The sequence below is a fragment of the Pseudorca crassidens genome, chromosome 11 (genome assembly GCF_039906515.1).
Source record: "Pseudorca crassidens isolate mPseCra1 chromosome 11, mPseCra1.hap1, whole genome shotgun sequence".
Lineage (NCBI taxonomy): Eukaryota > Metazoa > Chordata > Mammalia > Artiodactyla > Delphinidae > Pseudorca > Pseudorca crassidens.
The window spans coordinates 97,183,932-97,210,787 of NC_090306.1; the positions used below are offsets into that span (position 1 = coordinate 97,183,932).

At 52.6% G+C, this 26,856-nt stretch overlaps 1 protein-coding gene across 4 annotated transcripts; it reads left to right on the forward strand.

Annotated features, from left to right (window-relative positions):
- The first annotated feature begins 17 nt into the window (after nucleotides 1-17).
- On the forward strand, nucleotides 18-26,339 carry TAB1 (TGF-beta activated kinase 1 (MAP3K7) binding protein 1). 4 transcript variants are annotated; one of them, XM_067698135.1, is made up of 11 exons: nucleotides 18-131; nucleotides 13,784-13,920; nucleotides 14,294-14,447; nucleotides 15,545-15,631; nucleotides 16,130-16,268; nucleotides 17,229-17,342; nucleotides 17,969-18,080; nucleotides 19,844-19,988; nucleotides 21,526-21,748; nucleotides 22,757-22,919; nucleotides 24,502-26,339. In XM_067698135.1, the coding sequence occupies exons 1-11, from the start codon at nucleotides 99-101 to the stop codon at nucleotides 24,707-24,709; spliced, it is 1,515 nt and encodes a 504-aa protein (XP_067554236.1). In that variant the 5' UTR covers nucleotides 18-98; the 3' UTR covers nucleotides 24,710-26,339. The 4 variants fall into 4 exon arrangements, with proteins under 4 accessions (XP_067554236.1, XP_067554238.1, XP_067554237.1 ...); XM_067698137.1 differs by having other exon boundaries at nucleotides 24,506-24,665; XM_067698136.1 differs by having other exon boundaries at nucleotides 24,398-24,514.
- The last annotated feature ends 517 nt before the right edge of the window (nucleotides 26,340-26,856 follow it).

The following is a 26,856-nucleotide window of genomic DNA, read 5'->3' on the forward strand; positions in this document are numbered from 1 at the left end:
CCGGTAGCGCGGTCCTCCTGGCCGGCTTTGGGTCGCTCTAGCCGCCTTTCTCGCCTGCTCTGGCGGGAGGCGGGCGCGCTCGCGGGGGTCCCTCCAAGATGGCGGCACAGAGGAGGAGCCTGCTACAGAATGTGAGGAACCCACTCGCTCTTCGGGATGGGGGTTGGGAGCCCGGGGGGACCTGTCGGGTGCAAGCGCGGCTCCTTCTCCGCCTTTGGTCGCCTCCCCGTCCCTGGCAGGGTGTGGCCGCCGCCCTCCCCTTTCCCGGGCCGGCCCCCCCTCATTCCCGACCCCGGGTGCGTGCGGCCCCGCAAGGCCCGCGCGTGCGCGTTGCCGGCCGGGCCGTCGGGGGCTCGGATTCGCGGTCCAGCGGCCGCGAGCGTCAAGGGCGCGTGGAGGGTAGGAGCGTTCTGGAGCCTGCAGGGACAGTGGCGCGCGGCCGCCGAGAGAGCCGGGGTAGCGAGCCTACCCCGGGCCCTGGGCGGGTCGTGCGATAATAATCATCGTAGCAGCAGCAGCAGCCAGTTGTGTATCGCTTACTATATCCCAGGCTTTGTGCCAATAGCTTTATATTTCTAAGTTTAATTTTTCATAACAGCCCCGTGAGACAAGTACTGTAATTCTCCCTGTTTTACAGATGAGGAAACTGAGGCACAGAGAGGTGGTCATTTGCCAAAGGCCACACAGCTGGTAAGTGGCAGAGGCAGGATTAAAATCAGGGATTCTGATTCCAGAAACCCTCTTAACCTCTAGGCTATACGGAGGGAATGACTGGGTTCTGGTCCTGGCTGTAACTCACTGTGCTTCCATCAGTCTCAGTTTCCTTATCCATTAGGTAAGAGCAGGCAGTGGGAGGATTGTCGTGAGGCTCCCCCCTCCCACCTCCCCCCAGTCTGGACCCTCATGGGATTGTCACTGGTGTCTTCCAGCACCTGCATCCTTTTGACACACATATACATAGATGCACATGCGTGTTGGCACCATGGACCGAGGGCAGGTTGCTTGTCCCCTGGGTCCTCCTCAGACATGGCAGTCTGTTGTACTTGCCTGTGGACTTGTCTGCCTCCTGTACTGGAAAGTGAACTTGAAGAGAGGGGAACACTGAATAGTGTTACCAGCACCTCCCATCACTAGGTGCTGGGCATTCAATAAATTGTTTATAAAATAATGAGTAAAGCATTTGAGACCAGGTCCAGTGCTCAGCCCTGACTTTACAGAAATGCAGCACATCTTGGCCCTACTGCCCTAAGGGGTCTTGAAGCATTGGAACCAGCGGGTAAGGGTGGCCTTCACTGCTGTAATCTAATGAGAGGCTTTGTGTAGACTCCCTTTGAAATTGCTCCTCCAGGACGGCGATTCCCAGCTTTTCCCAGTGGGGAATGCTCTCTTCCCCTCCACACCTGTGGCTGTCCCTTTATTTTACTACTGCCTGGCAGTTTGGCCTTATCCTTTTTTTTTTTTTTGTGGTACGTGGGCCTCTCACTGTTGTGGCCTCTTCCGTTGCGGACCACAGGCTCCGGACGCGCAGGCTCAGCGGCCATGGCTCATGGGCGCAGCAGCTCCGCAGCATGTGGGATCCTCCCGGACCGGGGCGCGAACTCATGTCCCCTGCATCGGCAGGCGGACTCCCAACCACTGCACCACCAGGGAAGCCCTGGCCTTATCCTTGAGTTGGTTAGGTAGGCCTGGCCCTCTGCTTTGCAGGAGGGCAGGGCCCCTATGTAAATGTCCCCAGTATAGTAAATATTCCAGAAATACTGGGTGGATTGTGGCAGATGCTGTTGCGGTTAACTGTCATAGGCTGACGTGGCTTGCTGAGGAGAGTGGCTACCAGCTTCCCTCCCTTATCGGTGTGATGGAGCCCAGGGACTCGGGTTAGACAGAGGCGAGCTTTGCTAGCTCCAGAACGTGTGCAGTCTTTTAAAGTTGGCTGGTTAGCTTTAAGCACATAGCACTGTGATGAAAGGCAAAGGGATGATAGGGATGTCCACACCAGACCCCTCCCACGCTAATGATGATCAAGACATCTCTGCTCACAGGGTATCCAAGGGTCCACACGGTGTGCTGGGCTTGGCCTGCCCTCCACTGTCCTGAGTCCGGTGAGAGTAGCTCAGACACCGTCATACAGCAGGTGGCTATGAGATCTGCTGGTCTGTAGTTACTGGGCCTGGGGGTACGAAGATAAATGAGGCAGGTGTCCACCCCCACTGCATTTGCAGTCCTGCATGGGAGAAGGAGCCTGTATCACTAATGTGATGTGTAAGGCACTCTAGTGTCAATGTGTTGAGGGGCTGCAGATGGCCTAATTTGACCAGGTCAGTGGAGGCTTGCAGGAGGGGCTGGGGATCTGCTGTCATGGTGCTGGGAGGGAGTGCCAGGGACAAGATGGCAGAGCGCTTCGTGGAATGTCATCCTGAGGAGTTTCACCTTTGCTCCCCAGGTAGTGTAGTACCTTAAAAGGTCTTTTGAAGAAAAGATGAGCTTTTGAAGTAGCTTCAAAAGAACTTGGGCCCTTCACAGCCTGATAAAACAGCTCACGGGTCCTGTATGGCCTTGGGCAAGTCACTAACATCCCTAAACCTTGATTTTTCACTTAACGTCCCTGAACCTTGGTTTCCGCACCCGAGAGGACTCCCAGGAGTGTTGTTAGTTTTGAATGAACATGTTACACTCCTGGCCTGGTGTGGTTACCTCCAGCCGTGAAGCTCCACCTTCAGTCCTGATGTGGATGAAGGCCTACGGTTCATTCCCTTAAACGTCAGTGAGTAGTCAGTATGTGGCAGGCACTGTGTAGGTGCAGGGGACCCTGCCCTCGTGAAGCTTATGTTCTAGTGAGTGAGATAGGAAACAGAAGTACAGATTATATATGATATAATAATATCCAGGATATAACATAGGGGTGCTGCGAGGAAGAATAGGCCGGATTCACAGACAGCGGGGCGAAGGGCCTGTTTTAGACAGAGTGGTCGGGGAAGACAGTTGAACGTTTGATGAGATGAGGTGGGCGATGTGGGAGGGAGTATTCCTGTGTGAGGGAACAGGGGTGCAAGGCTCACCTATTAGGGGAGCGTCAGGCTGGAGTGGAGTACGTTGGGGGAGTAGGAGAAGCCGAGGTCCGGGGGAGCCTTGTGGATCCTGATGTGAGCTTTGGATTCTGTGCTAAGTGTGATGTGAAACTCTAGGGTGGGTTTGAGTAGGGGCGTGAAGTGGTCTGATTCGTGGCTGGAGAAAGAGCCTTCTGTCGAGAGGCAGGCGTTTGAGCGGCGAGAGTGGAAGCTTGGGACCTGCTGCGTGGTGCTCCCCGTTGCCCAGGTGTGAGACGACAGAGGCTCGGTCAGAGTGATGGAAGAGGGGTGGTGAGAAGGACCCAGTTCTGGCTGTGTTTGGGGGGAAGAGCCGATACGGTTTGCTGACGGATCAAGTGTGAGGCGTGTGACAGAGGAAGAAAAGTCGAGAAGGACTACAGGGTTTCGGTTGGAACAACAGTGGTGCCGTTTACTGAGGTGGGGAGCCCTGGAGGAGGCGTGCCCTGGGGGCAGGGAGAATCAAGAGTTTAATTTTGCCTAAACTACTATTTACTTAATTATTTAAAAAGTCAACTTGAAATCAAATTTTTCCTGAGCAATTATATCTATGAAATCACAGGTCCTAGCCATATATTTTTCTTCTAATGTATGTTAAAATAAACACATAGCCTTAAAATAAAAACATCCTTTAGACCATCACCTACAACTGTCTCATATGCCGTCAGAATGTGGTCCAGCTGCTCCAGCACACGGTAAGCTCCACAATTATTAGTAGCCCCTTTAAAATGTATTAGTGCTATATTTGTGATGAAAACATAGAGAACCTTTGATGGAAACCCTAGTGAAAGAGGTGGGGGCCAGGAGTGGGGTCGGTCCCAGAGAAGCAAGGAAGGAAAAGGGGGTCATTCTGAAAGATAGAGATGGCAGGAGGCATCAGGGTGTTTTAGCCTTTTTGGAGAGAAAGAACTGCTGCCCCCACCCAGAGTCATCTTGCTGAGGGCATGATTCTCCCTTTCTGAGCTTCCTTTTTGCTTCTAAGGAATCCGGGTGCTTCCGCCACAAAAACACTCGGCCTTTTCATACTATAATTTGATATTCAGGCTGTGGCCCGAACTTGGAATCATGCTTTTGTCTATTTCTGCTGCCCAGGAGTTTGAGATGAGTCTCTGGGGACTTTTATGGACTACTTTTTTTTAAAATTAATTAATTTATTTTATGTTTGGCTGTGTTGGGTCTTCGTTGCTGTGCTCAGGCTTTCTCTAGTTGCGGTGAGTGGGGGTTACTCTTCGTCGCGGTGCGCGGGCTTCTCATTGCGGTGCCTTGTTTTGTTGCGGAGCACGGGCTCTAGGTGTGTGGGCTTCAGTAGTTGTGGCTCGCGGGCTGTAGAGCACAGGCTCAGTAGTTGTGGCGCATGGGCTTAGTTGCTCCGCGGCATGTGGGATCTTCCCAGGCCGGGGCTCGAACCTTTGTCCCCTGCATTGGTGCAACCACTGCGCCACCAGGGAAGCCCTTATGGACTATTTTTATGTGACATGGTCACGTGTACATGAGGTGCTAATGCTGAAATATATGTGTGCAAGGTGTGACCCCCTTAATGGGTTAAATACAATTGAATAACTAGAGAAATTTATACCAAAATAGGAATTTTGGAATCTCCCTCAGAAAATCAAGTTAAAATTAGGCTTTTCGAAACAGATTCTTTCTTGTGAGAAATGAGCTTGTAACCCATCAAAGAGTTAAGTGAGCCATACTCACTGTTGTATGTGTTTATGAGGCTCTAAGCCTGAGGCTCCCCTTTCTCAGCTTCTCACGACTCATGTTCAGGCGCTAAGCACCGCTTGCTGCTGGTGCTGTGGGCCTGGCATTTGCGGGCGTGGGAGAAAGTGTGCATCAGTGCGTGCAGGGGTGGAGGGGTGGGTGGTTTGTGTGAGTAGAAAATACATGACCTTTCCGAAAACTGTTCAGAATCGTGGAGGAAGGAAGCAAGAGTGTTGGCAGTCTGGTGGGTTTTAATAGAATCAGCAATGAATGCTTGGTATGGATAATCCCCGATGGCGGTGGACAGAAGGGGGAGAATACAATTGAAGCTAAGCCGGCCACAGCAGGGTGAGAATGATTTGAGGGCCACTGCTGAAATCAGGGAGGACCAGATACTCTCCCACTCCCACACGGGTAGCACCTCCTGGAATTCTCTGGCAGCTTGTTACTGAATGTTTGAGCTGCTGTGGGGACTGCACTCTATGCAGGGCCGTCGCTGAAGGAGCACTCATGAGTATCTGAGAAATTGCCCGTATGTCATTGGGTCTAAGACACTATGGATTATAAGGGCACATCATTATTTTATATACTACTAAGAAAGAAAGTGCCCTGCTAATTAACTTGTAACACACTAACTTCAGCGATATTAAAAATGTTGAAAATACATGTCTTTGAATCGGTGAAATAAAGTAGCCAATTAACAATACCAGACTATAACCTGAGAGTTGCCACAAGTTGCCAAATAGTTAATAGTCAGTGAGTAGGTACCCAGAATGCACGGTGAGGCCACGGGATGCATTTCTCAGGGAAGGGGCCCCATGGCCTTGGGCAGTATTTTCCCAGAACCTGGAACACATTCAGTGAGGTGGTCAGGTGTATGCCGATGTAAAACGCATCCTTACATGTGGAGGTTATTTGCTCTTTAGTTCTCTTTGAAACTTTCTGATGATATCAGGAGATAAACTTGGTTTGGTCCTAGTACGTATGTAACACCTTTCTGATTCTTGCTAATCTCCCTTTATTTCAACAGAGAGAACAGGGCTTCAGCTCAGAGTGCAGCAGCCCATGACTTAAGCTAGAATTTAATAACCTTGTTTTGTTTTCCTTTTTTATTACCATCAAGATTTGGCAGGTAATAATGGTTTTCCACTTATAATACTGAAGAGTTTATATTCAAAATGAAGTCATTTTAATAAAAGAAAAAATGGCAGATTAAAGAAAAAACATGAAATGGATAATTTGTTGAAGATGGTGAGTGGATGGTTGAGGTTTGGGAAACACGGGCCTCTGGCACCACTGGGATTTGAGCCGGGCTTTTGTGGGTGGATAGGACTTGGAAAGACAGAAAGGGGGAGGCTCTGCCTTACCGTAGATACTATTTAATATGCTCTTTGGGTAATTTTTTTCTAATTTCTTCTTTCTTTATTTAAATAGCAAGGCAAGTTGGCTAGAAACTCATTGTTTAAAGAATGTCAATGTGAAATAGGAGAACTTCACTCAGCAAGGTTCATATATAAATAGTTGGTTTGTTTTAAAGTATGTGCTTGTTTCTGTGACTGTACCTCTAGGGTCAGTAGCCTCTTTATTTGAGGTTCCAAAAATATATATGGCTTTTCAAGTATCATAAACCTTTGGCGGAGGTGTTACTTCCCTTCTGTGTTTGGTGCAGACACCTCCTGTCAGAAGCGGGTTAGCTTCCCACGCTTTTTCTTCTGGTCACAGTTTTTTAGAAGTCATTTGGAACACCCTGTAGCAGGCCTTATCTGTACAAGATAGACAGCTGAGTGAGATTGTTAATCTGTCAAAGGGTGAGATTCAAAACTATGTCAACAGGCTGGATGGCTGAGATGAAAGCATTAAGATATAATCCAACCGATATAAATTTAAGTTTAAAAAACTCCTCTATAGGGCTTCCCGGGTGGCGCAGTGGTTGAGAGTCCGCCTGCCGATGCAGGGGACACGGGTTCGTGCCCGGGTCTGGGAAGATCCCACGTGCCGCGGCGTGGCTGGGCCCGTGAGCCGTGGCCGCTGAGCCTGCGAGTCCGGAGCCAGTGCTCCACAACGGGAGAGGCCACAACAGTGAGAGGCCCGTGTACCACACACACAAAAAAAAAAAAAAAAAAAAAAAAACTCCTCTATAGGAGTGTGGTTTTGGGGAACTGACTCAAGAGAACTTCAGAGGAAAAAGGCTTTGTTGTTTTAGTTGACAGTAAGTAGAGGCCAGATGCCCATCTTTTCTTTAAGTATATGAAGGCTGTTGATTTTTTGTGTTGATTTTGTATCCTGCCATCTTACTGATTTATTTTATTTGAGTTAGTTTTATTATTTATTCTTTAGGGTTTCCAAATACCATCACATCAACTGCAAATAGAGATGACTGTACGTCTTTTCCAAGTCGTATGCTCTCCTCCTTTTCTCTTGTCTAATTGCATGTGCTAACACCTCCAGTTCATTATTAAGTAATGGAGATTATAGGTATCCTTGCTTTGTTCCTGATCCTAATGCGAATGCCTTTTGTGTTTGCCCACTAAGTAAGATGCTGGTATTAGGACTGACTGAATGAAGTATATATATAATGGTACATTAAGAAAATATCCATCAATGACTGTTTCCTTAAGTGTTTTTATCAGAAATGGACAAACACTGCCCTTAAGCCCTGGAGTACTTAACCCACTGACCTAAACACTGATTGCCAACTACTAAAACAATGCATTTCCAAAATATTACTAGCTCAACATTATGAAAATCCAATTTCAGAAAAAGCACTTAACACTGTAGAAGTATCCAGACACTAAGCATAAATACTTTCTGAAGAATAAGGTGCTTGTTAAGTAGGTTGACCACTGTCAGACACACAGTCTTTCTGGTTTGGGGAGCTTGCTGCACTCATGTCAGCTGGGCATGGCTGCAGCAGCCAGCGTGGCATCACCCGCTCCTGAGAGCAGCTTCGTGAGCTCCCATCGTGAAGTGCTTTTACATGAATTGTTCCTCTGCCACGACACACTGACGTGGCAAGTTCCTCAGTCATCCATTTGAGTTTGTATCCTTCCTTGTGAAAGACTAATGTACTAGTCTTTTTCATAGTGTATTTCTCAATGCCGAGTGGGCCCATAAGTTGCTTGGGTAATATTTTTTTTTTCTGGAAAGTATGAATTTATTGGAAAGATTTAAGTCCCTGGAAGCCTGTCTCTGTCCCTTGTGGGAGTTAGATAATGGCAGAGGAAGCACTGTGATTGCAGCATCGATGACAGGTTTTGCATCGTGGGTGACACATTCATATTGTTCATCTCATATTAGAGGACGAGTTCAATCCATCTTAATCTCAGTTTTAATCACAGACAGAATTCTAGAAAGTATAAATGTCTTCTCCTCCCATGCTTTAAAACAGCTGGGACATTTTGGGGTGCCGAATACTGGCTTCTTGGCCCATCTTTTCAGGACAGGGGACACTCCTAGTTGGGGAGATGCTTTTGTGCCTCTGCCTTATCTTATGCTTAATTTCTTCCCAGTTGGAGGCAGGAGGCAGACCCTAGAAAAAGGAGTTTTTTGGGAAATTTACTTGCGAGGTTGCCTGAGACCTTTGTGAGGTCCTTGGTGATGGAGGTATATTAATCAGATCTAAGACATAGGGGATGATTGGCAATATCTGTTCCTTGAAGTATAATTCCTTGGTAATGAACTCCTTTCTGTGGCCTAAAAGGCCTTACACTGTCCTTACTTGGGCACACACGTGCGTGCATGTGTGTGAACGCAGGAGCAAGCCACTTTCCCCGCTGCTCACTACAGAGGCCACGCCAGCCTCACACTTCCTTAAACGTAAGTCATTCTATTTTCTACCTCAGGGTCTTTGCATCTGCTTGGAAGGCTCTTTCCCCACTTTCTGAAATGACCACTGCTCCATAATCGTTCAGGTCTGTCTCAGAGGTCACCTCCCCAGAGAGGCTTCTTCTGACCACCTCATCTGAAAGAGCCCTCCCCACCACTGTCTGTCTCCCTACCCTGATGTATTTTCTCCATAGCACATTTCCTTGTCTAAAAGTGCCTTGTTTATTTATCATATTACATGTTTGAAGTCTCTCTCCCTAGAAAGGAAGTTTCAAGCCAGGACCCTCGGTTGTTTTCTCCACTGTGTCCACAGCACCTGGAGTAATGCCAGCCTGTTGTAAATGTTCAGTAAACATTTGTTGAATGAATATATGTATTAATCAAATATACTCTCATTGCATAATGTCATATGTGGATTCCAAAGACTGAAGTTCACACTTATGTTAAGAGAGACATTTTTGTTGCTTTAAAGTGAGACAGGTCAGGATTAAAACTAGAAACAATTTTGTGTTACTGTGAAGCAGTTATTGTTTTGTTTTGTTTTATTTTCCTGTAGCTTGACCTGAAAGAGTTAAATGCTCAGCATCATCGGGAGCTGAGCAGAATTTCAGCTCTTGTTGCCGTTCCTTTTCCGTTAGTAGATTTTAGTCATATGTTCTGTTGTCAAAGACTGCTCGTAGGCATTGGTAGCTTTTTAGCCCTTGTGGTGAAGTTGTGTGAATTTTTAAAGTCCCATAAAGAAGACACAAGGACTTTTAAAGACATACCGTTTGATGAATTGCAAGATTCGATATAGTGAAGATGTCACATCTCCTCAGATTGATCTATAGATTTGAAACAATTCCAATCAAAATCCCAGCAGGATTTTCTTGTAAATACAAGCTGATTCTAAAATTTATATGGAAAGGTAAAGGAACTAGAATAGCCAAAACAGTTTTGAAAAAGAATAAAGTTAGAGGCATCACACCAACTGATGTTATAATGTAGATTTTAAATACAGATTAATAAAGCTATGATCATCAAGAGCTTTGACTTGGTGGAAGGATAGACACATAGATCAAAAAAGGTAATTAAATGGAGAAAGGATAGCCTTTTTTTCTTTTTTTTAAAGTAACCAGAAGTATTTAAAATACTCTTTTTTTTTAAATTTATTTTTGGCTGCGTTGGGTCTCTGTTGCGGCACACAGGCTTTCTCTAGTTGCGGCGACTGGGGGGGCTGCTCTTCATTGCGGTGCACGGGCTTACTGTGGTGGCTTCTCTTGTTGCGGAGCACAGGCTGTAGGTGCACGGCCTTCAGTAGTTGTGGCGCATGGACTCTAGAGCACAGGCTCAGTAGTTGTGGCACACGGGCCTAGGTGCTCTGCGGCACGTGGGATCTTCCCGGACCAGGGCTCGAACCTGTGTCCCCTGCATTGGCAGGCGGATTCTTAACCACAGTGCCACCAGGGAAGTCCAGATAAAGGATGGTCTTTTCAACAAATAGTATTGGAAAAATTGGACATCCATTTGCCAAAAAAAAAAATTTACCTAAATCTCCTGCCTTATATAGAAATGAACTCAAAATGGATCACAGGTCTAAATGTAAAACTATAACACTTTTATTTTTTATTTATTTATTTTAAAATTTATTTATTTGGCTGTGCCGGGTCTTAGTTGTGGCATGAGGGATCCTTTAGTTAAGGCATGCAGGCTCTTAGTTGCAGCGTGCATGTGGGATCTAATTTCCTGACCAGGGATCGATCCTGGGCCCCCTGCATTGAGAGCGTGGAGTCTTAACCACTGGACCACCAGGGAAGTCCCTATAACACTTTTAGAAGAAAACAGAAGATATCTTGACCTGGGACTGGGCAAAGAGTTCTTATAGATGACATCAAAAGCATGAACCATGAAAGAAAAAAAATGATTAAATGGATTTCATCAGGGTCCACAACTATTGAGCTCCCACGCCTCAGTGAGAGAGCCCGCGTGCTGCAAACGACAGAGCCCACGTGCTCTGGAGCCTGTGTGCCACAACTAGAGAGAAGCCTGAGCATTGCAGCGCAGAGACAGCTCACAGTAACGAAAGATCCCACATGCCTTAAAGATCCTGTGTGCTGCAACTAAGACCCGACACAGCCAAAAAAATAAGGAAAATAAATAAATATTTTTTAAAAAAGGATTTCATCACAAGTAAAAACTTTTGCTTTACAAAAGACACTCACTGGTAAGTGAATGAAATAGCAGGTAGAGACTGGGAAAAATATTTGCAAATCACATATGCAAGAAAAGACTTTTATCCAAAATATATGAAGGACTCTCAAAATTCAGTAGTTAAGAAAACAAACAACACAATTAAAACATAGGTATGAGACTTTGTAAAGAGACACTTCACCAAAGAAGATATGTGAATGGCAAATAGGCACATGAAAAGATGCTCAACATCATTATTAGCCATTAGGGAAATGCAAATTAAAGCTGTGATGAGATATCATTATACACTTCTTAGAATGTCTTAAAAAAAAAAATACCATGTGATGAGAATGCGGAGCAGCAAGAACGGTTGTGCGTTACCTGTGGGAGGCAAGTGGCGCGCCGCCTTGCAAAGCAGTTTGGCAGCTTCGTATGAAGTTAAACAGCAGTCTCACTCCTAGGTGTTTACCCTAGAGATATGAAAAGTTATGTTCACACAGAAACCTGCCCGTGAGTGTTTATGACAGCTCTCTTCAGAATTGCCCAAAACTGGAAACAGCCCAGATGCCCTTAAGGGGATGAATGGATAAACTATACTATGTCCATGTGACGGAATACTGCTCTACAATAAAAAGGGACCAACTGTTGATGCTCGCACCAGCTTGGATGAATCTCAAAGGCGTAATGCTGAGTGAGAGAAGCCAGTCTCAAAAAGTTATGTACTTAAAGACATAGAGTACAGTGGTGGTTGCCAGGGGCTGGAGGGAAGGGAGAATGGGGAGTTTTTGTTTACTGGGTATAGAGTTTCAGTTTTACAAGATGAAAAGAGTTATGGGGATGGATGGTGGTGATGGCTGCACAGCATTGTGAATATATTTAATACCAGGAAAATGTACACTTAAAGATGGCTTGAAAAATGGTTAAGATGGTAAAGTTTATGTTATACGTGTTAACCACAATAAAAAGAGGAAGAAAAAGGTTATGCATTGCATAATTTGATGTATGGCATTCTTGAAAAGACTGTAGAGTGATGGGGCACAGGTCACTGGTTGCCAGGAGTTAGGGGAGGGTGTGGCTTCAAAGGGGCAGCATGAGGGGGTGTTTGGGGAAGATGGGCTGTTCTGTATCTTTATTGTGGCGGTAGTTACACAAATCTCTACGAGTGTTAAAACTCATAGTCATAGGCCTGGGGCTTCCCTGGTGGCGCAGTGGCTGAGAGCCCGCCTGCCAATGCAGGGGACACGGGTATGTGCCCCGGTCCGGGAAGATCCCACATGCCGTGGAGCGGCTGGGCCCGTGAGCCATGGCCGCTGAGCCTGCGCGTCTGGAGCCTGTGCTCCGCAACGGGAGAGGTCACAACAGTGAGAGACCCGCGTACCGCAAAAAAAAAAAAAAAAACAAAAAAAAAACAAAACCTCATAGACCTGCCTACCAGAAAGGCAATTTTACTATATGCTAATTTAGAAATAAAAACAAACTCCCACACCCCGCTGAAGTTGCTCCAGGGTGCAAAGCACAAAACTAAAGCGCTGGAATAAATGCAGCATAAAAGCAATTGAAATGAAAAGATAAAAATAAAAAAGCTATGAAGTCACTCCCTGTCAGTATGTAGATAAACAAAAGATGAAACTTGCCGCAGAGGCCAACCGCGGGCCTTTTACATGTCTGGCCGCAGAGGCCTGTTGAAGTAGTTTTCGCGTCCTTTCTTGAAGTCTGTTACTGCTAGCTTGTAAGAAGTTGTGCACAGCATTCGTGCTTTTTAAATTTTCAATAAAGCTTCCAATCCAAATTTTACTCTCCTTGCAGTTGAACTTTGATTTTCCCAGTTTTAGTTTGCTCTAGTTCAGCTTGGTGGGCACGGGAATGCCTTTGTGAACCAGTCAGGGCTCTCAAGTGGGGGCTGGGTGTAGGGGAGGCTTTCAGTGAGTTAGTGGATCACACCTGCGCCTTGTGTCAGGGTCGATTCTGGGGCTTAGAAAGTGCAGGTGCTCAGAGTGCCCCCCCCCCCAAGGAGATTTAGGAAATTCAGAGTCTGTGTTTGGGCTGCCTCCTAGACAGCTCTGTGTATATGTGCGTGTGTTTGTGTTTAAAGCTCTGTCGTGGTTATACTGAACAGCCTGCTTTGAGATCCATGGGGTAGAATGGGAGTCAGACACAGGCAAGAGTGGGGGGCCAAGTGTAGTAGGGATACACAAGAGGGCTGGCAGCCAAGCCTGGGGAGGGGCGTCCTGAAGGAAGTCTTCCTGGAGGCGGTGACTCCCGAGCCAGAGTCCCGAAGGACATGGAGAATTATTAGACAAGGACAAGGAGGGTGTTCCACGCAGAGGGAAAGAGCGGGATGTGGACAGGGTACTGCAAGCATTTGGTACTAGTGGAGAAGCATATGGCAGGGGGGCAGATGGGAGAGGACACCAGGGTGGAGTGGGGACCAGGGCGTGGAGACCCCAGTGCCAGGAAGAGTGACTGAGGCTGAGCTTCTAAGTCAGTTTCTCTAGGTGTGGATCTGTGTTGCTTGAATCAGTCCCCTGGGAGGAGCTGTCTACACTGCATATATCCTGAGCCCCGCCAGGATCAGACATTCTGTGGGCAGGGCCTGGAAATCTGCAGTTTTAACCAGTGCCCAAGGGATTGGAGTCAGAGCCATTGCAGTGCAAGGTGGGGACCACCAAAGAGTTTTTATACGAGGAGTTTGCTTCACTTGTGTGTGTGTGTTTCACTCATGCTCCACAGCGTAGCGCACTCCTGGAGATCCCTGCTGAGCCTTGCATGTGGGAACTCTAGTCTTTTTCAGGTTTCCCGGGGAAGTTTGTGGATTAGCCATAAACCATGCAAACCCTTCTGCAAGTGTTTGTTCATACACGCATCATTGTTTTCCAGGAGGAAGTGGAACCCTCTGGGTGGGGCTCCGGGCCTGCTAGGTTTTTGTTGGGGAAGAAAAAGCAGATGAGGTGGGGTCTGCCCTGGGTGAGAAGGTAACACGCTTGGTTTCCTGGTGTCCTTCCCAGGAGCAGCAACCAAGCTGGACGGATGACCTGCCGCTCTGCCACCTCTCTGGAGTTGGCTCAGCCTCCAACCGCAGCTACTCTGCCGATGGCAAGGGCACTGAGAGCCACCCACCAGAGGACAACTGGCTCAAGTTCAGGTGAGGGTGCTGGCAGCGCTCTCCTGGGCACCAGAAGTAGGTTTGCAAGCAAGAGAAAGCAGTTTTGCAGGTGTTTTCCGTGGGGCTTCCTAGTGCGATATGGCCCACGAGAGGTGGTGTCTGCTGCTGTCCCTTCCACATTTAGACCTCAGACCAGCTGAAGGCCTGCTACAGGGGGCAGGGGTATCCTAGAAAGCCACGGCCGGAGTGCAATGATAGTCAAAGTGGGGGACCCACGTGGGCACCTGAAGCCACAGCTGCTGTGTCTTTTGTCTCCCCAATACCTTTCCTTTCTCCCCCTCACTCTGGAGCTGGCATCACTCTTCTGTGAGCCCCTGGTCTCAGGCCACCTCCTGCCCTCTCCCTCTGTCAGGAGTGAGAACAACTGCTTCCTGTACGGGGTCTTCAACGGCTACGATGGCAACCGGGTAACCAACTTCGTGGCCCAGCGGCTGTCTGCGGAGCTCCTGCTGGGCCAGCTCAGCGCCGAGCACACTGAGGCCGACGTGCGGCGGGTCCTGCTGCAGGTACGGGGGCTCGGGCTGGCTGGCCGTGGCTGAGTTCCCTGAGCCTCGGCCCTGCGACAGCAGAGCGTGCGGTTAGCCCGGGGCTGGTCTGAAGACCCCACTGGCTCCTTGTCTCTGCAGAAGAACCAGCTCTGGGAGCCTCTCCCAGCGGCAGGGGCAACCCGCTTCCCAGGTGCAGGGCCGGGCAGCCAGCAGCAGTCCTTCCCCACGCCTGGCAGGGTCGGCTCTGGACGAGGTGCTCCTGGGGAAGGGGATTCTGGACGTCACCTTGGACGTGGGGCATGGTGGCGGCTGCTGAGCCCTGGTAGAGACAAGGTCGTTGAGGGCGGCCCTCTCCCCCCGCGTGGCTCAGGCACTCAGTCACTGGGCGCTCCCCAGGCCTCCTCGCTCCCGCTGGGCTTGTGTTGGTTTTGCCACTTCTGCGTTTGTGCTTGCTGCTGTTCTGGAGTTTGTCCTCCTGGCATCGCCTTTTGGAAGCAAGTCCAGGGGCACTTAGTCTTAGATGAGAAGTGTGGATTCCTCTTCCTCGAAAACAGCGTTCCCAGCCATTTTCCTGCCTTGGCACCTGCGGGCCCGCGCGCCGGCCATGGCCTTAGGGCCCAGTGCCAGTGAGTCTCAGCTGGCGCCCTTGGGAAAGGCGGCAGCGTGAGCTGTGTTGAGGGGCCTTCAGGATGTGGCAGTGACACTAGCTGTCACTGACCTAGACTTAGTCTGAGCCGGGCGCTGGGTGCTCAGGGCGGACACCCTCAGTCACTGTCAGAACAGCACTTCCTCTGAGGAGGCTGCGCTGCCTGGCCGGCAGGTGCCAAGCTGGCCGTCACCCTCAGGCAGCCTGACTCTGAGCCTGTGCTCCCCACCTCTCTGCCGCGTCCCGCCTCTCTGGTCACTCTGCACTGCCACCTGGAAGGCAGCAGCCCCACGGGGCCATCTTCATCAGACCTTGCTCTGCGGGAGCAGCAGTGCCTGGTGGTGCGCTGTGCGAAGCCCCATCACATGGTAACCTGCAGTTGATGCAACTTGTTGCCGTTAATAGCATTTCAGCCTCAGATGACAGTGGTGTTTGAATTGGCCTTTGCCGCCTTGTCCTCTGCCTCCAGGCCTTCGATGTGGTGGAGAGGAGCTTCCTAGAGTCCATCGATGACGCGTTGGCAGAGAAGGCGAGCCTCCAGTCCCAGCTGCCTGAGGTAACGTCCCCAGCCTGTGCCCCACGAGCAGCAGATCAAGGTCCAGCTTTGCTAGGAGCAAGGACTCATCTGCCATGTCCCTCCCAGGCCATTGATACAACTGGGCCAGAGCGGCAGGCGTTAGGGGACAGTTTCTGATGGGATGCAGGTGGCAACGGGTCTGCCCTCCTAGGGCCCTCCTTGGCTGGCTACGAGCAGCCATACTCTGCGACTCCACTTGGGGTGGGCATAGGGTGTGAGAGAAGCTCCTTCCAGGTCGGTCCTCGGCCCGAATCTGTCCAGGCCTCGTCACCTGCCTGCTCACGTCATGCGCAGGTACCTTCAGGGCCGACGGGACGAGTTAGGTCACGCCTGGCTCTCCTGAAAGAAGCCTGCCCTGGGGCTGCAGCCAGCTTCCTTCCCGGCCGGGCCTCAGATGCTCTGTCTTTAAGGGAGGGGAGGTTGGTGAGATGCTCTCCAAGGCCCTGGCCCGCTCTGACTGCCGGTGATGGCTTCTAGGGCGCCCCTCAGCACCAGCTGCCCCCTCAGTATCAGAAGATCCTCGAAAGACTCAAGACGTTGGAGAAGGAGATTTCGGGAGGAGCCATGGCCGTGGTGGCGGTCCTTCTCAACAACAGGCTCTATGTCGCCAATGTCGGTGAGCCACCTGCCTGTCCCAAGGCGGGAGAGCAGGGGAGAAGGTCAGCCTCGGGATCCGTGTGTCCTTTGGGCGGTCTGCTTCCCAGACACGGAAGACCTCCACCTCGAGCGTCCTGAGACCACTAAGTGTTTCCCGTTAACTCCATAGGACGTCTCAGTCCCAGGCCGGGGCATTTGAAGTACCTGCTGAGAGGCTGGTGTCCCGGCTTGAGTCCCCCCTGTGCCCCTAACTGGCTTGTGGCCTTGGGGAGTTGTGTCCCCTCTCTGGGCTACCTCAGTGGCTTCCTTGTCTAGAAGAAGTTGCCCGGCTGTGGAAGACCCACTTGGCATGAAGGGCGGCAAGATGGGCTGGCTGTGGGCTGGAGGGTGAGAGGTCACAGGGACGTTTGGATTTGTAGGTGAAGGGCCATGTTCGGCCTGAGAAGGCGGTGCCCTCAGGGTGCAGTTTACTGCAGGGGCTCTGGAGAGACCCCACTGATACAGTCCCTCTTCTCTTCCTCCTTTCCTTAAGATTTCGTTACGGAAAAAATTCAAAACTGTAATAAACAGCAGAGTGAAGAGCATTTAATGAACTGCTGTGTGCCCATCCCCCAGCCCCAGCATCCTCCCCCGGCCAGCCTCACTCATCTACAGCCCTCTGTCCCCGCGTTGTTGTTAAGCAAACCCAGACGCTGTGTCGTGCTATCTGTAAATACTGCAGTGTGGCTCCTTAGAGAAAAGGTCTCGTTAAAATCCTAATCATAATTGTCCTCGGATGTCACTGGAAAAGTTTAACCTAATTCCTTAATATTATCAGCTCTCCCTGACTGGTGACTGGCTCCAGTGGTCTGAGCCTATTTTCTTTGCTCATTTCAAGGACTTCCATGTGTGAGATGCTTGCCTTTTCTCTCTTTTCTCAACGTGTCCCGTTCTTCACTGTGCTCTCAGCCTTTGCTCAGCTGCTCGAATTCTTCTGCAGGTACGAACCGTGCGCTTTTATGCAAATCCACGGGGGATGGTCTTCAGGTGACACAGTTGAACGTGGACCACACCACGGAGAATGAGGATGAGCTCTTCCGGCTCTCACAGCTGGGTGAGTGGGGGGGCGGGGCCTGGTGGCTCACCCTGTGCCTTCTGTTGGTCATGTAGAGAAAGGCATGAAGTGGACGGGCTGTGACCTTGGGCTTGGGACCAGCCTGCCTGGGGTTGAATCCCAGCTCTTCCACTTACTAGTTGGTGATTTTGGAACTTACTCAAGTTTTCTGTGCCTCAGTTTCCCCTTCTGTGTAATGAGGATAATAGTAACACTTAACCTCAGGGTGTTGTGAGGATTGAAAGAGTTATTACATGTGAAATGCTTCCAGGAGTCTCTGGTATGCACTGTTATTGGTGGAGACTGAGAGGCCAAAGAAGTCCTGGGGCTCCAGCTGCCGCCATGGCCACCCCCTCCCTTCCCTGTGAGCCCAGGCTGCAGAGGGAGCTGAGCTGGGCGGTGCTGGATCTGCTGTCCCGTAGGGGAGGACTCTGAGCCACGGGTGTTCTGATGGGGCTGGGGGCTGAGGACACTGGGGGACTTTGGGCTAACTGCCCTCCAAGGTGCCAGCTATGATCTCACTTCCTGTTCAGTGCCTTGTTTTTGTGGATATGTCTGTATCCCCTTCTTTTGGTTCTTCTTTGTGAACAAACTCTGAGGTTGTCGTGTTGTTCTTCCTCTGGTAGGTTTGGATGCAGGAAAGATCAAGCAAGTGGGCGTCATCTGTGGGCAGGAGAGCACCAGGCGCATTGGGGACTACAAGGTCAAATACGGCTACACTGACATCGACCTACTCAGGTGAGTGGCCGGCCTAGCTGCCCCCATTTGTAAGACCAGAGGCCTGGGGCAGATGCAGATTGTAGGCTCTAGGGACAAAAGGTACAGTTGAGGTAGTTTGGAGCCCAAGGAGATGCTTTCATTCTCCCAGAGAGGTTGGTGTGGGGCAGGCCCTGGACCCAGCAGGCAGCAGGCCAGGAGTTGGGGTCCTGTAGAGCTAGGCTGGCAAGGGGTTAGGTGGGGAGCTGGGCCAAAGCCAAGGGCAGCAACCAATGCCATAGGGCCTGGCAGGAGAGGCCAGAGTTGGCATGAGCTGCCTGGTGTGGATAGAGACAGACCGAAGGCCTGTTGGTCGGTATTGTCATGACTGGGGCCAGGGCGGGGCTGCCAGATGGGTTGTCCCTTCTGGATGCCACCCACTGCTCATAGCAAACAGACGACGATAATAACGTGAGCCTTCATCCAAGCCCATGCGCAGTTTTTTACATCCATTCTCTTATTCAGTCCTCAGGCCCTATGAAGTGGGTGCTTTTATTGCCCCAGAGGTATTTTCATATGAGGAAACTGACACATGCAGACACTAGGTAGCCTGCCTGGTCTCAGGGCTAATAGTGGGCTTAGGCAAGACTTGAAGCCAGGCAGGCTGAATTCAGAGCTTGTGTCCTGAACTACGGCGGCCCTGTATGTGACAACACTGTGTGTGTGTGTGTGTGTGTGTGTGTGTGATGCCCACCTTGTGTCTTAGAAAACATGTGTTACAGCTCCTTACCCTCACAAGGTTTAAATAATTACGTTTGGAACCTTTTGTCTCTAATTTGTCGGGTTCTGTTTGCTTTATGGAAAGGTCCATCTGTGGTTTAAAACAATTCAAACAGTGCCCAGGATATGCAGTGAAAAGTGAATCTTCCTCCCACCCCAAGCCCAGACTCCTTCCTCAGAAGCTGCTAGTTTCTGAGGTATCCTGCCCTGGAGTTTCTGTGTACGTGCACGCATGTGTGTGCGCGCCGCATGCACTGTGCATGGCGCGTGCTTGTTGGGGGTGGGGAGGGAGCAAGTTGCTTTTTCAAAACACCCACAAATGCTAGCATTCCGCGCCCAGTGTTGTGCACCTCACTTTTTTCAGTCTAGGCACCCACTCCTCCATTCCTGCACACCTACAGTTTAGGCTGGCAGCATTCTTGGTAACAGTTGCTAGGATTCCAGTGTGTAGCTGTCAGCACTCACCTAACCCGCCCCTACTGATGGACCGACCTTCAGGATGTTGCCAGACTCACTCTTTCAAATCCTGTTGCCGGGAACATCTTCTTATCGTTGCCCTGTGTGCATGTGTGCATGTTGGAGCTTCCCGACATTGACCAGCTCTGATGGTGCATCAGTTCATAGTCCCTCTGCAGCTAGAGTGTATGTGGGGCCTGGGTCAGCTTGGAGGAGCCCAAGAGGAGTGGGCTTTTAAAAGAGAACCCATCCCTCTGGCTGTCCCACCCTCCCCCTGCCACCCCCCAGCTCTGTGGACAGGAAATGTGGAGTGGGACCAGGATTGGGCATTTGACCTTGGCCGTTGTGACCCCAGCCTCGCCCTGGCTTTCCTGGCCCTCTGAGCTTTATTTTAAGAGCTGCCCTCAGAAGACAGGTCTGTTTTTCTGGTTTTCTCTCTCCTCTCTTTCTTTTCCTCTTGTCAGATGTGTGTTTTATTTTACATTCTGGATGTAGATTCTTCTCACCAGAATAAATGTCCCCAGGGGGCCATTCCAAGCACAGCTGTGCCCTCTGCTCTCTTCCCACAGCGCTGCCAAGTCCAAGCCCATCATCGCGGAGCCTGAAATCCACGGTGCACAGCCCCTGGATGGGGTGACTGGCTTCCTGGTGCTGATGTCTGAGGGGCTGTACAAGGCCCTGGAGGCAGCCCACGGGCCTGGGCAGGCCAACCAGGTGAGCTGGGCCCGAGCAGAGCTTGGCTGGCCAGCCTGCAGGGTGGCATGCTCCCCAGAGCTCTGATTCTCACATGCTCTCACCAGACATCTTCTCTGGGTTCAAAGTTGGGGGAAGAAAAAGCCCAGAGTTCCAAGAACACCCATCCTACCCAAAAGCTTTGCTCATCTGGGCTTGAAGCAGTGCCAGTCCCCAGGGTCCTGAGCAAAGCCTAAGGGAAGAGGGTGAGGGAAATGAATTTCCACAGGCACACGTGGCTCTGGAGACTGGGAAGGGCCCGGGTGGGCCGCGGAGGAAAGCCCAGCAGGAGCGCGGCCTGGTACATAGAGCGCCGGCCAAGGAGTCATGCGGCCCGCCCAGGTCCCGCTCCACTGCCTCCGTCGCTTCCCTCTTTGAGCTGCAGATGATACACAGTTCATTCCTTGTTTCTGAGATGGGGATGATGACTTCTGCCTTTGTGGGGTTGTGATGAAGGCTGGGCGTGGTAGACACAGGTTCTCAGCCAGGGGGAGCTGCTGCTTTTTCCTACACCTTGGGATGCACGTGTCAGACAGTCATCAGTAAAGCCGGACTTGGAGGCAGTCACATTGAGGATGACCTTGAAGGGAAGCTGCCTTTACCTGACCTGGGCTTGCTGGGTCAGTCAGAGAAGTTCAGCTTGTGTTTCTCCTTCCATCTGTGATTCTGGTGAGAAGGTAACCTTTTCTGCTCTGTCCTAATTAAAAATAATGAGGGCAAGTCTTAGGCGCCTCACTGTCTCCTAATACCTGTGTTCAAGGTTTTTCATCCATTTTATCTCATTCCTTCCAGTAGCCTTATAACATGGTGGGGGCAGGGGCTCACTGCCATGTCAAGCTAGGGAACTTGGGGCTCACAGAGTTCAGGGTCTTGCCTGAGGTGACAAAGCTGGTCAGTGCTGGAGCTGAGCCCCCCGGACCGGGCCCAGGTCATTTCCCGTTACCTGCCCCTGCCCTCCTACCTCCAAGAGACTGCAGCCAGCCATCACGTAGAGGATTTTGTGTTTATATTTTTTATCTTACCATAAATGTGATCTTTTTTTCCTTTCTTTGCTCTTCGTGATAAGACTATCCAGTGGCTTCTACTGGGTTCTAGAATACACGGGACAGTGGACTTCTCTGAGGGCAGAGACTCTCTCTTCATCCTGACATATCATCTCCTACAATAAGTTTGTTCCAGGAAGGAAAGCCGACAGTTTGTACTGAGCTTAAAGTGCCCTCACGTCCATTATGTTGTTTAATCCTCACTGCAACGCAGTGAGGTGGATATTCTCCCCCATTTCTTTGGTGTGTGGAAGCCAAAAATCAGAGAAATCACAAGGTCACACCTTTTCTAATGAGAAAGTTCCAAAAGAATCATCCTGAATACCTTGAGAAGCTCAGGTTGCAGGCTTGGCCGGTGGGGACGTCCACTTGCTTGGCTGGTGACCCCTAAGTGTCCTGATTCGGCTGTGAAGGTGTGGCCTACACTCCCTGGGCCCCCTCGTTCCTCACCAGGTTTGTGCTCCCGTCGCCCCCAGGAGATTGCCGCCATGATCGACACGGAGTTCGCCAAGCAGACGTCCCTGGATGCAGTGGCCCAGGCCGTGGTGGACCGGGTGAAGCGCATCCACAGTGACACCTTCGCCAGTGGCGGGGAGCGTGCCAAGTTCTGCCCAAGGCACGAGGACATGACCCTGCTGGTGCGGAACTTTGGGTACCCCCTGGGAGAGATGAGCCAGGCCGCACCCACCCCAGCCCCAGGTATGTGTGCCGCAAGCCCGTGCCCGAGGCCGTCCGGGGCTGGGGCTGGGGTCGGGGCAGAGCGGCGAGGCCACGGCCTTGCTGCCTGGGGCGGAGTGGAGTCGGGAGGCCTGGCTTTGAGCAGTTCCAGGCCGGGCCCTGACTTTAAAGCTGTCTGAGCTGTGCTTATTTTTCCCCTTTTGTCTGTGAAATGAGGCCAGTACCACCTGCCCTGGCCTCCTTTGAAAGACCTGAGTGCACGGGAAGCACTTTGCAGCACCACGGGCCACATCGCGGGCCACATCGCGGGGACAGCGGCAGCTGCGGGCTCAGTGCCTGCTGTGCGCCAGCCACCTTGCCCGCATATTTCCTTTCGTCCTCATTAACAACCCTTTTACAGAAAGGAAACTGAGGCCCTAGAAGGAAGGGACCTAGCCGAGGTCGGGCATGTCAGAGGTGAGGGAGAGACGCTTTACTCTCCACCTTTTAATTCTAAATCATGTTGCCCAGGAAGAATTACTCTTTTGTTCTCCCTCCCAGTGCTGCTTTGGTGTCAAGACCAGCAGTTCCTGGGGCTGCATTTCTTTTTCTTTTTTTCAAACAAGCAAGCCCTAGCACTCAAGCATCAGATGGATTTGTTCTCCCACGGACACCGGGGTTACTGGAGTTTCTCTAGCTTGTTATTGCAGCCGTATTTTTGTTGGGCCAACCTCAACTAGGAGCATACTTAGCCCTTGGGTTAAAGCACCGTGGGAAGCCAGGCAGTAACCCTTTCGTTGAGGCAGCTCAGCACTTCTCTTCCTGCTTTGAGCACCAGCAGTGCTTTGCTGCTGCGCGGAGGCCCCTGCCTGGCCCGGAGGAGTCTCTGCCACTGGTACTCCTTCGCTGTCCTAAGGGGCAGAGGGTCAAGCTAGGGGATCCGAGCCGGGCCACCGCCTACCTTCTCAGGCCCTGGAGCGGCCCTGTTGCTGCCACCCCAGGGTCCCCCCGAGCCACACCCTGTAGCCCACCACTCTCTTCCTCCCACAGCTGCAGGAGGACGCGTGTACCCCGTATCAGTGCCTTACTCAAGCGCCCAGAGCACCAGCAAAACCAGCGTGACCCTGTCCCTCGTCATGCCCTCCCAGGGCCAGCTAGTCAACGGGGCCCACAGCGCCTCCACCCTGGACGAAGCCACTCCCACCCTCACCAAGTAAGCGGCCACCCCCAGCCCCAGCCATCTCAGTCCTGCTTCCTGGGCACAGCCCTGGGTCCCTGGACAGGAGTGGCCGTAGGGCCACGTCCTGTGCCTGAGGAACCTTGGATGAGACGCCCTGAGATGTGCTGGGGTCTTGTTCCTCTCAAATCCCCCAGTTCCGTCCCTGGGGAGGCCTCCGTAGCCTCCCAGGCGGGACTGCAGCTTCCAGCAGCTCCTTGAAGCCGGAAGGGAGGGGGTGGAGACAGGCAGCTCGTGCTGACAGCCTGCTGCTCGTTTCTGCTTGCAGGTGCCATGTATTCGTTTTCATTTAATGGGAAGGTTGTCCTCTTGTTCTTTTCTCTTCTCCCGTCTTGGAGTGTGTGATTTGGGGGGCCTCCCCCATGGTATCTGTGCTTGTGGGACATTGTTTGGCCTGTGCCAGCTTATGAGAGCCAGTGCTCTCTGACTGAAGCGTCAGATTTTAGCTTTGAAGCGAGTTCTCTAGTTTCAGGCTGGGGGAGGGGTGGAGGCAGCAGGGGGTCTGGAGCCTGGGGGTGTGGTGGGCGGGCCCCCTCCTCACTCCTGGCAGACCTGCCTGACAGGTCGGGTGTCTGCCTCGCCCCCTCCACGTCTGGGGAATGTACCCCCACCTGCCACACCATGGGGCTGGGCTCTGGTTTCCACATTCCAGCCCTGCACAGAATAATAGAGGTGCCCCACCCAGCCCACTCAAGATCTGGCCGGTTGGAAGGGCCACCGGGAAGGTTTCCCTGTGCCTCGCAGGGGCCTTTCCTGCTCCCTGCCCCCAGGCTGCTGCCGCCTCCCCTGTGGGCTGGAGGGGCCTGCCGGGCAGCTGAGTGATGGGCATCCTAAGCATTGTACGGGTGGCCTCCCCACCCCTGCAGGGCTGCTCAGAGGAGCCACCAGCTGTGTCCACAAAGGCAGGGCGTGTAGCAGCCATCCCAGACCAGGCAGGAGAACCAGCCATTCTTCTGTGCCTCCAGCTCCCTGGGTCCCTCCATCCTGCGTCAGAGCTTAGTTGCCCCCACCCCCACCCCGCTGCCAGGCTGGCCCAGCTCTGAGTGCTGGGAGTGTGCAGGACAGTGGGTTAGCAGGTAATTCCCAGATGTTACAGGCTGTGTGGCAGAGGGTGGGTGCCCGGGGAGCTCTGGGAACATGGGGGGCCCGTCCCCACCCAGCTTGCGAGAGAAACGAGGAGGAGGGAGTAGGGAGGTTTTCCGGGAGAAGAGCCCTGGCCTGCCTGTGACCAGTGGGGTTTGGTCTGGGATGGATTTGGAGAGGTTGGAGTGGATGGCGCCCAGCTCGGCGCCGCTCCGCGGGTGGCAAGTTCTGCATCCTACGCAGTAGCCGCTAGCCACGCGGATTATTGAGCACTGAAGTGAGGGTTCCATTTTATTTCATTCTAGTTAATTTAAAGAGCTGCATGTGGTTAGAGCTTCAAAAATACATTTGACTTTTCCTCTGCCCCGAAGGCCATCTGGCCGGCTGGCCCTCGTGGTTGCCTTTGTGGCCTGTGCCCTGAGGGGCTGGCCAGACGCCACGGCCCATCACTGATTTGCCCCTGTTGTGCTCCCAGCCAGAGCCCGACCCTGACCCTGCAGTCCACCAACACGCACACCCAGAGCAGCAGCTCCAGCTCTGACGGGGGCCTTTTCCGCTCCCGGCCCGCCCACTCGCTCCCGCCCGGCGAGGATGGCCGCGTCGAGCCTTACGTGGACTTTGCGGAGTTCTACCGCCTCTGGAGCGTGGACCATGGCGAGCAGAGTGTGGTGATGGCGCCGTAGCCCGGCCGCGGAGTGCAGCCCGAGCAGGACCTTGCCTGGGGACGGGGCCCAGCTCCGGCAGGACGGGCCTTTTCCTGCCATTTGCCTGTGCCCCAGGGGCCAGCAGGGCCTGGTGCTCAGCCTGCATCGCACTCTCACTCCACAGCCTGTGGTGCTGTAGAGAATGTTCTCTCAGTGCACCAACGCAGACCGGACCCCTTGCCACGGCGGCAGCACAGGGGCCGGAGGCTCAGTCCCCCGGCAGCCTCAGCCACGACCATGGCTGTTTCTCAGAACAAGGGGCACAAGGGCGGCAGCCCACAAGCCCCGCGAGTGGCAGCCACTGCTTTCCCAAGGCCACCCCCTTCCCGACACCATCTCCCCTGGTGGAGCCTGTGGCCACTGCTAGCCCCCCCTCGCCCCTGGGGGGTGGTTCTCGCCTTCTCCAGCCGGCCTCCAGAGTGGAACCCCAGTTGGCGTCTGCACCTTCGAGGCCTGCACCCGTCCCTGGGCCCCGTCCCTAGGCCTCTTTGGGCTCAGGGGCACTGGGATGGCTGCAGAGAGGGCAGTCAGGTGGAAAGGAACCGGAGAGAACTGGTCCAAGAGGAGCACTGGTCCTGGAGCCCACCAGAGTGGGCAGGCTGGGCAGGGCTGGCTCCCCAGGGCCGGGTGAAGAGGGGAGGTGTGCCCGGCCTGAGTGGGGGCAGGGGCCGCCCTTGTCAGGCCCCTCCGGGAGTGGCGAGGCCCTGAATCGGGGTGAGCCAGTTCTGCTCTGCTTTTCCCCGCTGGAGCTGGGGAGGGCCCCAGGGTGGGAGCTGCTAAGACTGCAGTCTTAACCACTGACTGTGAGTCTCTGCCAGCTCTACGGTAACAGACAGGTCTTAGGCCAGGCCTCGGGGCTCACTGGAAACAGAGAACAGTGGAGAATGGTTCCAAAAGGTCCTGGAGACCTGCTGCTCTGGGTGGTTGGGGGCTTTGGAGACGTGCACTGTTTTTACAGACACTTAGGGTCGGGATCAGGCCAGCCCAGGCCCTCAGTGAGACCATTTCATGCATGTTCTCTGCGTTCAGTGGGGAAGGGGTACCACCAGGGCTGTCAGCTGGAATTGCCCTTCGTATTTTCAGAGGAGGAAGCAGGCTCAGGAGACTCTCACCTTGTCCAAGTCACGCAGTCAGTGGTGGAGCAGAACTCACACTTTCTTGTCAGTCTCTGAGGCCCCCCTGGGTTCTTGCCAACACCCCCCCACCTGGTGCCCAGCCTCCTGCCCCATGATGCCCCAGACACAGCTCACCAGGGACTGGCTGCTGTGCACGGCCTCCAGTGTGCTTGGACTCTGAAAAGTCGAAGGCCAGTTCCAAGGTCCCATGTGGTCCAGGAACATGTTTTCCTGTGGCAGGGCGGGGCCCATCGTGGTGCCGGTTTCCGAGGGGAGCCGCGGCATGAGCAGAGGAAAAGCGGATCTCGGCAGAGGGCCCTGACCCCCCTCCACTACGAAGCCATCTCCTTGTGCAGGTGAGCAGATTCAAAATCAGTCACAGAGGCTTGGGCACAAAGGGATCCTCTTCCGAGAACGTCTCTCATGCTGTTTGGTCTCTAGAGATAGAATCACTTCTTTACGTCAGTAAAGAGATAATAAAGGGTGGTATAATGTGTCGTGCTGTTAATAGTCTACGGGTGTCTCGTGTAGCTCGCGGCAGCCCTGGGAGGTGGCCGTCGCCTCCTGCCCTGCTCAGCATCTGGAAGCACCAGCTCACCAGGCCTGGGAGTGGCAGAGCCGGGATGCGAACCCGGCCTCCGGACCGGACCGGTGCTGCCACCTCACAGCCTGAGGGGAGGGCGCTGGGTTGCTCAGCATCCCCCGAGGTCCCTGCACACCTGGAGAGGGTGACTGTCCTCCCCTGCTGCGCGCCAGCTCCTCCTCTTCCTGAAGGCAAGGCCGGTTCTCGGCGTGTGAGTGTGGTGTGGCTGGCAGGGCTGCGGGTCACCAGGACCCAGTCCTCGCACTCCCGCTCCCCACTGGTCAGTAGACCTTGAGAAGGTTCCTCGGCCTCATTTTGGTTTCGTCTGCATGGAGGATACTCTATGAATCCTAGTCCACAAAGCGCCTCTCCCGCTTTACGGGACTTAAGACCTTGTCCCGCTAACACTGTAAGGTCACGTATAAGGA

What these genes read in the sequence shown, in the direction of transcription:
- TAB1 (XM_067698138.1), top strand. Translation starts at nt 11,361, where the DNA reads ATGGATAAACTATACTATGTCCATGTGACGGAATACTGCTCTACAATA. An exon ending in TGCGGCGGGTCCTGCTGCAG is followed by an intron (nt 14,448 to 15,544) that starts GTACGGGGGCTC and finishes CTCTGCCTCCAG; the next exon opens with GCCTTCGATGTGGTGGAGAG. An exon ending in GGCCTGGGCAGGCCAACCAG is followed by an intron (nt 19,989 to 21,525) that starts GTGAGCTGGGCC and finishes CGTCGCCCCCAG; the next exon opens with GAGATTGCCGCCATGATCGA.